Below are 12,855 nucleotides of genomic sequence, written 5' to 3' on the forward strand. Positions count from 1 at the left end.
AGTTTAGTTGTTGGGTTGGATAACAGAATGGGTTACCCTACCTGGTGCAGGGATGTTGGTGGGTTGGATTGTTATTTTTGGAGCTGTATTTCTGTTTTACACTTGAGTTACTCACAAAGATATGCTGTAACATTTATAGGTAGTTGTTATGGGGAAGTCTGATTCTTTAGGCTGAATTTTATGTGGGGCGCCGAGGGCGGCAGGGTCGCACCTTTGGTGTAAAAAACAATGGCGGGCCCAACTGAATTGTCCTTTTCACCCACAGCTTCAGGACTTTCATTGATGTTGGGTGGGGCTTCCACCCCAAGCAGAAAGGAAGGCCTGCCTCTCACAGCTGTTAGCCAATAAAATGGCTAGAAGTTCTCAGATCCCAGTAGCACCGTCCGAACAGGAGGCATTCCCCCCCCGAAACCCCGGCCTGACCACAAGGTCACCAGGTGACTCCTGACATGGGTTTCGCTTGCCTCAGGAAAGACCCCAGCAGTGACAGGAGGCCCCTATGTCCCCATTAATTGTCCACTTAAGGATCTCAGTTGGCCCAGGGGACATGAGGTGGCCATCTGACATCTGGCCTGGCACAGAAAAAATACCTGCAATGGCTGATGGGGTCGATCAGGGGATGGACATGGACAATGTGGGCATTGCATTTTCAGACATACGGATGGATTTTAATCATTTTCACTAAGCTTGTATACAGGGTACTAGCTCGGAATATCATAGGAATTTCCAACCAAATTATTCAATCCAATCTATGTACATATTTGCAAATGTTATCCACTAGTTATTATAATGCTTAAATTTATGGAAGTAAATTATAATCCGTAACCAACTATAATATTATTATTGTTGTGGCAACCTTCAGAATGTGAATTGTATATTGGCAGGAACTTATAAGCCAGAGTTTACAGAAGACATCTTTGTTTTGCTTTAATTCACTCATCTTTTTTCCTGTATTTCCTCCTGTTCCTTCTATCTTGCTTCCTGCTGTCCAGGGAATTAAGGACTAAGATTGAGGAAGAAACGGCTAAGAGGAAGTTTCTTACGAAGCAAGCCAAGTTTAATGAAGGTCATTGCATTCACTGCCTGGAACCTTTTCAGTTCTTGGTGAACAGCAAACGGCGATGTCTGGATTGTTGTCTGTATACCTGCAAAAGCTGCAGCAAATTCAACAAAAAGGAGTACGGCTGGGTGTGTGATTCCTGCCGGGTTGCCAGGTGAGGCAATGCATGGAACCAGTCTCCCATAAGCATGGACATCCTGTTTATTCCCCATCCGTCTTCCTTCTGCATGCCTCAACTAATTTATTTCCACATCCATGGAATCTCGCTTCCTACTGTTTGCGCCTTCCATTATTTATTTCCCCTGCCAGTCTCTCTTCCGAAAGTGCTGACTCCTGCTAGAGTTTCCATAGCCGCCAGCAACCCCCTTTGCTGTTACACATTAATGTATTTAGACTGCATTTCCAGAAGCAAGATAGAGCAATTCAATGTTAAACACGATCCAGATCTGAGCCAGTACTATACAAATACACTTTCCATTGCAATCAGGAGTGAAGCACACAGACTGATTAGCTCAGACACAGTGAGGACAACCATAGACCCACAGCTTCCAGTGATCTCAACATAGCTTGGGAATATAACCTTCCTGGACTGTGTTGTTCAATACAGCACCGGACGGCGAATTTAAACTTTTTAAAAAGTGTGCCTTAAGGACAATACACAAGTAGGGCAAGAAATTCAATTGCAGAGTGCTATTTCTATTGGTTTTACACAGATGTACACAATCGTAAAAGCTTGGAAAATGACACCAACCCTCCCCTTGGTGCACTTGAAGAGATTGGAAGGGTGAGATCATGACATCACAGACACCAACAGGGTGATGCAATTTACTAATGCTGAAGTTGGTTAACCAATGTGCACGGAACACATAAAACAACAAGTGTTACAAAGCAAATTAGAACCTATTCTGGGGTTCTTTGAAGGGCCAATTAACAAGTTGCAGCTGAGGTGCTTTTGATTGACTTACGTTCAGTCACATTGGTCAAAGCACTGTGGTGTGTTGCCTGGAGGAGTTTAAAGGTTTCTACTGAGCACAGAAAGGCTAAGAGAATTGCATTGCCTCGTGTAAGAGGTGTTGAGGTGCCACTTGCTGTGCAGAATGAGCAGAACAGACATTGGAGGAAGAAGAGAAGGGAACCTATCCAAGGAAGGAAGATAAGGAGGTTTCCTTTAAAAGACTCTACCCCAAACACGCCTCCTATATTGGGATGAGTCAGGAAGAATGTCTCACCAAACTTTGCTTCACCAAGGAGCTAGCGACAAAGTTGTGCCACCTCCTTGACAATGGCCTGGGGCCTCATACCAGGATGAGGTCAGGTGTCCTCTGTGGCTAGGACGATCACTGCCTTCCTTTAATTCCTGGCAACTGGTTCTTTCCAGCTGGAAACATCTGCAAAGTGTTGCAAATCACCATCTATACAAATATTTGGAAGGTAATCAAGGCTTTCTATAGGAGTCGGGGAGGTTTCATTCTCTACTACCTAAGGAGGAAAAACTAGGAAGATATGGCACGTGGATTTGCTAGAATAGCATGCTTCTCAAGGATGTGGCACTGGGTTCGCTCATATCAATGTGGAGTGATACCACAATCACTCAGTAAAATGTGTTTTCATATGTCAACACACCAAGAAATTCAACTCAGTGATTTCTCACTAACCTGGCAGCACTGACAATACTATCCTCCTTCAACAGCCTGCTCACACAGTCTGTCCACAATAGAATAGCTGCTTGATAGCTAACCTCTCCACCCCTGGCTCATGACCCTATTCCATTATCCCATCACACAAAGTTAGCAGACCTTAAACAAGAGCCATGGAGCTACATTTATGGATCTACAAGTGGAATTTTACTGCTTAGATCACTCAGGTGTCCTCTGCAGTCCATGCCCAAGAGGGTCCTCCATGTTTGTATTAGTGTCCTCCATAACCTGACAGTTATGAGGGCCCAGCCACCTGTTCTTGCAATCTGCAGGGCACCTCAGGAGGAGGTGGAGGAGGAAAGGAGGAGACCACACGTCACAGCTGCAATTGGACAGACCGAGAGGGACTGCATATTGAGGTTTCACTTTGGTTAAAGCTTCCTCACCACCAACCCATCTCAGTGCAGCCATTTCATAAAGGTCAACAACAAAAACGTCCACACAACAGTATTAGCCAGCAATACATCAATAATGCAAAAAGAAATCCCAGAACTAATCATTTTTGTGCATTTTTTAATGCTTGGCTTGTGCATGCCCTTACCTGGCCTAGTGTACTTACATACTGATCCCCAGTGACCTGAGCATTGTTATATTACTTGGAGTAATATTTGTTACTCATTTGTTTATGCCGAGTCGAACTTTGCTGATGAATACTCAAAGTCGTCCAGTGATAACAAATAATTTATTGAGCAACTAATCAATTAACTTGTGAGTTCGATTTTTCAATACTTTTACTAATAGTCAAATTAAACAGGATATAATTAGATCAACTATGAATATTATACATTGCACTCTGAGCTTACTATACTTCTGTTCTCTAGCCACACCACACCCAAAGAGAGTGGGAAAACAGATTGAGCTTTTATTTATACTCCCTGTTAGTGTTGCCCCCTAGTGATCATCTGACTCTATTGACTACACAATAACCCTTCATGTATATACATATACAGAGATCACTACAAGCATAACTTTCACTTGGGCAGGCTACAGGTGATGTTGGAGGATGCTGTTGAGAAGCTCTGGGTATTGAGAGCCTGGATTTAGACCTTGATCTGGGTGACAGCAGCCTCGGCTAGTTAGCTGAACGACGAGAGTAAATTCACTGATGGAGTAGAAGTGGTGGGAGCACCAGTGCTGTCCTCCTGAGAGTATTTGTGCATCACAGTGCTTTGCTGCTCTCATGGGGAAGCCATCAACAATCCTTGCAAGCACCAGCAGCACAGATTGCTGGGGAGAGGGGGTGCACTGGGGAGAGGGGGAGCACTGAAATTTGCACCCACATTGGCAGCAGTCCTAAATTTGTTGGCGGCAGTCTGAACCTGCATGCCAACAGCCATGAATCTTATGACCTCTGTCTGCTTCCAGTGCAGCACGAGACATCAGGAAGCCTCTCGCTGAGCTGGAGACAGCAGCTGACAGATGCTCCATCATGGCTGTGTCCACAAATGCTGCTCTGGTGGTGCCGAAAAATCACTGGTTTTTAAAGCAGACCAAGTAGTCCAGCAGCACGGTTCAATTCCCGTACCAGCCTCCCCGAACAGGCACCGGAATGTGGCGACTAGGGGCTTTTCACAGTAACTTCATTGAAGCCTACTCGTGACAATAAGCGATTTTCACTTTTTCACTTTCACAGTGAAAAGGATAGGTTCTAACCTCAGCGCAGTGGTCTGTGCCACAGTGGAGTCAAACTCCTCAAACCTCCTAGTCAGTGACGGTTGACTATCTAGTGGGATAGCCAGTGCGCCAAGGATCTCAGTGTGCATGGTCATCACTGTTTTCCTATCATCCACTCCAACAAGGTCCTGACCTGAGTTCCCTGCAGCAGAGCTGGTGTGCAACCTCACCGTCCAGTAGATTCTGACATGAGCTATCCTGGTTGCAGACCACTCATGTCTGGTGATACACAATGTGCAGGTCCCATTTCTAAACTAGCCTCGAACATTCACAGAGCCATGATCCAAGCTGGTGGCTCTAAGTGTCAGATCGAGTGACGGTATGTATTCTTTAAAGCTCTTTCCCTCCTCTCACCCTCCCAATTTCTATGTAGGGTTGAATAGCCACTTATCCTTGGCAATCTAAAATTGTAGGCAAAGGGGAAGGATGAGGGAAGAGGGCCCATGATGGAGGAGAAATCAGGAGGCCCACAGTCACTCCATATGCAGTTTCCATATTGTGACGCCTTTCACGATGAGGAGTGAGTCGGGCAGATGGGTAAGGCAGCAACTTTACTTCATCCAGGATAATAACAATCGCTTATTGTCACAAGTAGGCTTCAATGAAGTTACTGTGAAAAGCTCCTAGTCACCACATTCTGCCGCCTGTTCGGGGAGGCTGATATGGGAATTGAACCCGCGCTGCTGGCATTTAGATTTAGATTTAGAACAGTACAGCACAGAACAGGCCCTTCGGCCCTCAATGTTGTGCCGAGCCATGATCACCCTACTCAAACCCACATATCCACCCTATACCCGTAACCCAACAACCCCCCCCCCCCTTAACCTTACATTTATTAGGACACTACGGGCAATTTAGCATGGCCAATCCACCTAACCCGCACATCTTTGGACTGTGGGAGGAAACCGGAGCACCCGGAGGAAACCCACGCACACAGGGGGAGGACGTGCAGACTCCACACAGACAGTGACCCAGCCGGGAATCGAACCTGGGACCCTGGAGCTGCGAAGCATTGTTCTGCATTGATGGTCTCTGCTGATCTAGGTACTAGTGGCGCTGTAGCACTGCTACCCATTATCTAAAGAACCATCTCCTCCAGAGTGCTGAAGAGATGTATTCTTCCTGGCCCTTCTCTGATTTTCCTGCTTGCTATGCATAACCTTCTCCTGTAGGGAAGAGGAAAGACGATCATTGACTGTCAGAAAATATTTGAATGATGCTTGCCATAGCTGAATAAAAGCAGCAGTGAAAGGTGTTTGTGCGGTTAATGTGTTTCAAAGATGTATGTAGGGATGAGGTGTAGGATAAGGATGTGAAGGTAAGACCTGAGTGTCAGGCTGTGGTGGTGGGGATCTGGCGCATTGATCAGTGTAAGAGACGTGTGCATTGGGGGATTTGCGAAATGTGATGTGCTGAAGCATTCAATCACCCAAACCTCTCCAGCCAAGTCATTAAACCCATTTGGTGCTGCAGCTATGTTTTGGGCACTCCGTCTCTTTGTGCTTCCACTCCCTTCTCAGGCTCTCAAGAAACATTTTGCAGCCCCCCCCCCCACCCCCGGCCTTCCACAAGAAACACAATCTCCTTCCTCTCTGCAGAGTATGTTCATCCTTGCTGATATGGTTTTTCTATCAGTAATTATCCAGGAGCCTGCAATTAGTTGCTGCAACCTCCCTTCTGCAGGGGCTGCAGCTTTCGGTAGAATGAGCTTTGTCCAGAACATTACCGAACACGCTGGAGTATAGAAAGGATTGCTCAACCAAAATGGACAACAGGGATGGATGAAGGTTGCACTTTTTCATGCAACAATCATGGAAGGAAATTGGGTCGACCAATTTCCTGCCTTGTCCACCCCATTCCTGACAGTCATGGGCACGCCACAAACTCAAAATTGGGGTGATTGCATTTTTTGCACTTTATTCTATAGGAACGTAGACTGAAATGCAATAGTAATAATTTTGTTCCAAATTCACACCACCCCAATTCCACGCTAAAGATCATAAGGGTAGATGAAGTGAAATACCTTGGCATACAAGTACACAGGTTCCTAAAGGCAGCAGTTCAAATGGACAAGGTTGTAAAGAAATCAGACGGAATGTTCTTCTTTGTTGTATCTGTAAATTCTCAGATACTTCGACCAGTATTTTAATCAAAGGTTTTACCCAGATGTCTTGATGACCCAGAGGACACAAAAGATGCACTTGTTAGGTGAAGTGGATATTCTGAATTTTCCCCCAGTATACTCAAACAGGCGACAGAGTGTGGCAACGAAGGTATTTTCACAGTAACTTCATTTCAGTGTAAGCCTTCTTGTAACACTAATAAAGATTATTATTATTATTAGTGAGGAGAACAAAGGACACATAAGTATAAAATCAAACCAATTTTATTTAACAACAATAATATTAACCCTTAACTTAACCCAAAACATATTCTAAAAGTCCCCAAGATTTGTTATACTTCCCGTAGAGTGGCTTTGGTTGAGCCGTGAGTCCTATTCTCTGAGTCTCTCAGGTCCGTCGTTGTGAAGGTGGGTCTCGCTGGCAGCTTCCTTCCATCTCTGGTCCTTCTTGCAGATGGTCAAGGTCACCTTCCACGTCGAGTCTTCTCTGGGGTGTCTTGGGTGTCTACCTTCACCCCCCTCCCTTGGCGCCTTTCCAGAAATATCTCCGGCTTTCCGCTAATGAGGCCTTGGGGGGGGGAGCCCTGCACCCAATGGATGAGATGATGACCACTTGACAGAACACTGGGCCCACCCTAAGGGGTCCATCTCCGATGGTGTTGTTTGCATGTAACCTGTTGCCGTATAAGGTAATGGTGGGAATTCTGGGTGGCTGAAAGTCTGGTGTGATATGGGCAACTCAAAACAAATCAGTGCATATCGATAGAATTGATAATCTTCTGATGCATGATTGACGGGGCAGGTTTGGGCGTGTCTGGCAGTTTGTCTGGGGGTTGTGTATTTGACTTTGGTCAAGTCTGAATTCCCATCAGCCTGCCTGAGGTTTGAAGCCACAACTGAAATATTTTGTGCAATCCTGGTCACCACATTACAGGAAGGATGTAATTTCTCTGGAGAGAATGCCGAGGTTTACAAGAATGTTGGATTGGATTGGATTTGTTTATTGTCACGTGTACCGAGGTACAGTGAAAAGTATTTTTCTGCAAGCAGCTCAACAGATCATTCAGTACATGGGAAGAAAAAGGAATTAAACAGAATTCAAGAAAATACATGAGAATACATAATAGGGCAACACAATATATACAATGTAACTACATAAGCATTGGCATCGGATGAAGCATACAGGGTGTAGTGTTAATGAGGTCAGTCAATAAGAGGGTCATTTAGGAGTCTGGTGACAGTGGGGAAGAAGCTGTTTTTGAGTCTGTTCGTGCGTGTTCTCAGAATGTTGCCACAGTTAGGAAAGTGCAGCTACGAGGAGAGATTGGATAGGTTGGGGTTATTTTCTTTGGAACAAAGAAGACCGAGGGGTGACTTGATTAAAGTGTACAAAATTATTAGGGGAAGATAGAGTGGACAGGTTAAATTGCTTCCCTTGGAAGAGAATTCTAGAAACAGGGTCATTGATTCAAGATAAGTGGCAGAAGGTATTGAAGGGACAAAAGGAAGAACTTTTTTATGCTGAGGGTAGTGGGAGTCTGGAATTCACTGCACGAGTGGAGGCAGAGGTCCTAAACCCTTTGCGTAAGTATCTGGATCTGCACCTTAACTGCTGTAAGCTACAGGGTTGTGGGCCAGGTGCAGGAAGGGATATTAGAAAGGGCACCTGGGTGTTCTCAGACTGGATGGACTGAATAGCCTTATTCGGTGCTATAACCTTTATATGGTTCTATCATAAGATATAGGGCTTGCGGTAAGCAATTCAGCCTTTCAAGTATGCTTCACCAGTTCAAATCATGGCTGATCTCATTGTGGCCTTAACTCAATTTTTCTGCCCATCCTCCATAAGCCTTAACTCCGATATCGATCAAAAATCTGTTAAATTCTCAAATTCACTATTCAATCACACCTTCCATTGCTTTTTGGAAAGAGCGACTGCTGCAGTGAATGGGAGATTTAGTTGAGCACAACATTTTCCATCCTCGTTAGCAGCAGAAGTGGAACAGATTTTCAACTGAGAATCCCAGCCTCTATGTTTCAATGAGATCACTTCTCATTCTTCAAAACTCCAAGTATGGGCATAACCTGCTAAACCCTTCCTCATAAGACAAACCCTCTCATCCCATGAATCAGCCGAGTGAATCTTCTCTATACTGCGCCCAGCACATCTCTCTTTAAATAAGGAGACCAAAACTACACACAGTACTCCAGGTGCCGACTTGCCTTTGCTGCCCCAAATTCATCTGTGGTGGCATTTGTGATTTCATGTTGCTGTCCAACTGAAGGAAGCCCAGTTAGGTGGTAACTTGTATTGTTCTGACACATCATCCCCGATACATGACAACAATGCTTCCTGAAGAGCAGAAAGACCTTCCCCCAGAACGGCCCATCAATATTCCATTAGCTCATTACCAATTGCACAGAATGCACCTGAATGTTTTGTAGGATTAAATGTAATGGGCAGAATTATATCCACCCAGGAGTCAATTAAAGTGTATTGTGATGAATGAGATAGTTTAAGACTCTCTTCATTATTTAAAGTAATTCCAGTGCAGTTTCTTAATCATCTGTCTGGAAACCCCAGATGAAGGACCAGTTCCCAACATACAACATATCATTGTGATTTAAAAGGGTCGGCAAAAAGCGAAGGTAAATCTAAAGGTGACAGTTAAACCAAGTGGAGTATTCTACTGATACATTCACAATCTTTGATGAAAGCTTCTTGTATGTCCTTTATTCACATAATCTTGTTGAAACTCTTGGCAGCTTCCATTGACTGTAATTTACAATGAATCTGTCCAATAGAACTTCCTCAGCTGATAGAACTCTGCACAGTTTATGTAGTAGGGATGTTTCCCATTGTTTGGATCCAGATGTAAATGTGATGATTATTGCAATGTCTAAAGTGATTGTAACATTGGATGGAATTTATTATGCATGCACAATCAGGATGTTGCACCCATTTTCATGCACAGGTTTTACTGATGTCTGTTATACACCCAAATGTCTGACATAATGGCCTAAAATATCGGTGGAGTGGCAATCAGAGTCAGAAATATTTACCTGAACATGAAGCTGCACATTTCCCCCTGAACTCAGTGGATGGGGGTTGGGTTGAGTGGTTAGTGGGGGTGTGGTGAGTGGGGGGTAGAGTTAGTTAGTCAGGAGGGTAGTGAGTCGGGATGGGGGTAGTCAGAGGAGGGTAGTTGGGATGGGGATGATTGTTGAGGGATTGTCATTGGGCAACACGGTGGCACAGTGGTTAGCATTCTGCCTCATACTACCAGGGATCCGGGTTCAATACTAGCCTTATGTGACCATGTGGAGTTTGTACATTCTCCCCATGTCTGCGTGGGTTTCCTCCGGGTGCTCCGGTTGCCTCTCACAGTCCAAAGATATGCAGGTTAGGTGGATTGGCCATGCTAAATTGCCCCTCAGTGTCGAGGGATGTGCAAGTTGAAATTAAAAATGAAAATCGCTTATTGTCACGAGTAGGCTTCAATTAAGTTACTGTGAAAAGCCCCTAGTCGCCGCATTCCGGCGCCTGTCCGGGGAGGCTGGTACGGGAATCGAACCGTGCTGCTGGCCTGCTTGGTCTGCTTTAAAAGCCAGCGATTTAGCTCAGTGAGCTAAACCAGCCCCAGCTAAACCAATCCCAGTTCGGTGGGATTGTGGTGATAGGGCAGGGCAGTGGGTTTAGGCAGGGTGCAATTTCAGAGGGTCGTGCTGACTCAATGGGCCAAATGGCCTCCTTCTGTACTGTACAGATTCTGTGTCATGCAGGGGGAGGGGGGGGTACGTGCAGTCAGTGGGTGGGGGGTGTAGTCAGGGTTGTGTCACGTTTACTAGATCTTTTATATTCAAACATTTGTTGATGCTCTGATTGCAAGTTGTCCTTGGTTACAAATACATCGAAGATTCCACCCAACGGTGAGTATTCCTCAGTGGGAAAGAAAACAGTAATGTATAATTTTGTCATATAATGCTAATATTTTGTGTAGTGTAGCATATCTTGAATCACATTATGCAATGTTTTGTATGAATGGGCAGCATTATTAATCTTACCAGTAAAAATGTGTGTATAGGAATTACCTGCACCCGGAGCAATTGAAAATGGGGCTGAAGAATTTACTGGCAATGTGGAATCACACACATTTCCCGTTGAGTGTATGTTGATGACAATGTTAAACATTCATACTACTTGATCACCATCTTGTGGTGAGATGGAAGTATTTGACTGTTGTTTCTATAAGTGAAACAACATGCTGATTTCAATTTCTAAACAATACATGTTTTTGCAAGACTGAGATCATTCCGCAATATTTTCATTATTATCTTTGTTTGCAAATGATTGTTTGGTGCGTCCAGTTGAATGACTGAAGCTAATCTTCGTGCGCCTACACATTCTCGCTTGTCCCTCCTCAGCTCCAAATACTTTGCCTTATATATTCTTTCTTTTTCCTGTTTAACTCTCTGTGTGTCCTGATCCAACTTTTTTTGATTCCTTCATGGGATGTGGGCATTGCTAGCTGAGTCAGCATTTGTTTCCAATGCCCCATTAACCTTGAACTGAGTGGCTTGCTAGATCATTTCAGAGGGCAGTTAAGTGTCAACCACATTGCTGTGGCTCTGGAATCACATGTAGGCTAGATCAGGTAAGGATGACCGATTTCCTTCCCTGAATGGTGTTAGTGAACCAGATGAGTTTTTACAACAAGTGATGATAGTTTCATGCTTACCATTACTGAGACTAGAGACTGGATTCTCCAGTCCCTCAACCGCATGTTTCTCGGTGTCACGCCATTTTCTGGCAGCAAGATTCTGTCTTCCCGCCGCTTGTTAATGGGATTTCCCGTTGAAGCTCCCCCATGCCGCTGGGAAACCCTTAGGCAGGCGTGCACTGCCAGTGGGAAGAGAATCCCAAAGGCCAGGGAATTCCAATTCAGCTTTCAATACTGGTTTTAGTTTACTTAAATTAATATAAGTTCATGGTAGGATTTAACCCTAGATCCTGGGCTTCTGGATTACTAGTCCAGTGACATCATCACCACAATGGCATCCCGATTATTGCCTAGGGCAAAACAATGTGAAGGCCTGCTGCAATGTTCCAGTGAAGCTGAACACAAACTGGAAGAACAACATCTAATCTTCAGGTTAGGCCTTCCGGTCTCAACATCGAATTCAACAACTTCAGATGATTAGCTCGACCCACCTCAACCCATTTGTTTTCATCCCATTTCATTTTAACTGTCTTTTACCATTTCTTGGCCGGGTTTCACCCCTACCCGGCGGGGCGGGGGGTCCCGGCGTGTTGGAGTGGCGTGCACCACTCCGGCGTCGGGACGCCCCAAAGGTGCGGATGTCTCCGCACCTTTAGGGGCCAAGCCCTCACATTGAGGGGCTAGGCCCGTGCCGGAGTGGTTGGCGCTCTGCCGGCTGGCGTGAACGGCCTTTGGCGACACGCCAGCCGGGGCCGAAAGGACTTCACCGGCCGACCATGGCGAAGGCGGAAGAAAAAGAGTGCCCCCACGGCACAGGCCCGCCCGCCGATCGGTGGGCCCCGATCACGGGCCAGGCCATCGTGGGGGCACCCCCCAGGGTCAGATCGCCCTGCGGCACCCCCCCCCCCCATGGCCCTGGCGCCCGCCCCGCCGCCAATCCCACCGGTCAGGTAGGTGTTTTGATTTGCGCCGACGGGAGAGGCTTGTCAGCGGCGGAACTTCGGCCCATCGCGGGCCGGAGAATCGCCGCGGGGGGCCCACCGACTGGCACGGCGTGATTCCCGCCCCTGCCGAATCCCGGGTGGCGGAGAATTCGGGACGCGGCGGGGGCAGGATTGATGCCGGCCCCGGGCGATTCTCCGACCCGGCGGGGAGTCGGAGAATCTCGCCTCTTGTCTTTCTTAATATATATTTAAACCCCACCCATCCCATCCACTTTTCCTTACCCTTTCTCCTCTTTGCATCCCTGTTCCCCTCCCCCCACATCTACAGTTCACCCTCTGATGTTAGTTTCTCTGCTGTTTGGCCTTTCACATCTTTTGTCCTATCTGGGGACTGCCATTAGAACTCTTTCCCCTTGGTTTCTGAGGTCATTAGCACCCGGTTTCCCTGGGTTTCTGTGGCTATGACTCATCTTTCATTCTCACTCCACAGTATAAATATTTCCCACTTTCTCTGTCTGTTAGCTTTGACAAAGAGTCATCGGACTCAAAACTTTAGCTCTTTTCTCCACCTACAGATGCTGACAGACTTGCTGAGATTTTCCAGCATTTTCTATTTCGTTTCATATTCCAGTATCCG

The 12,855-nt window shown here is 45.9% G+C and overlaps 1 protein-coding gene across 6 annotated transcripts in view; it reads left to right on the forward strand.

Moving 5' to 3' along the window:
• The window catches only part of mlphb (melanophilin b), a 206,751-nt gene that overhangs the window by 54,630 nt on the left and 139,266 nt on the right, over positions 1–12,855 (forward strand). For 5 of the 6 annotated variants that reach the window (XM_038788445.1, XM_038788469.1, XM_038788464.1 and 2 more), the window contains one exon: positions 993–1,214. The exons of the other annotated variant lie outside the window; for it this stretch is intronic. In XM_038788445.1, coding sequence (XP_038644373.1) covers positions 993–1,214 — 222 coding nt within the window. The remainder of the gene's footprint in view (positions 1–992; positions 1,215–12,855) is intronic. 6 annotated transcript variants of the gene reach the window in all.

Source organism: Scyliorhinus canicula, chromosome 2 (genome assembly GCF_902713615.1).
Source record: "Scyliorhinus canicula chromosome 2, sScyCan1.1, whole genome shotgun sequence".
NCBI classification, from domain to species: domain Eukaryota; kingdom Metazoa; phylum Chordata; class Chondrichthyes; order Carcharhiniformes; family Scyliorhinidae; genus Scyliorhinus; species Scyliorhinus canicula.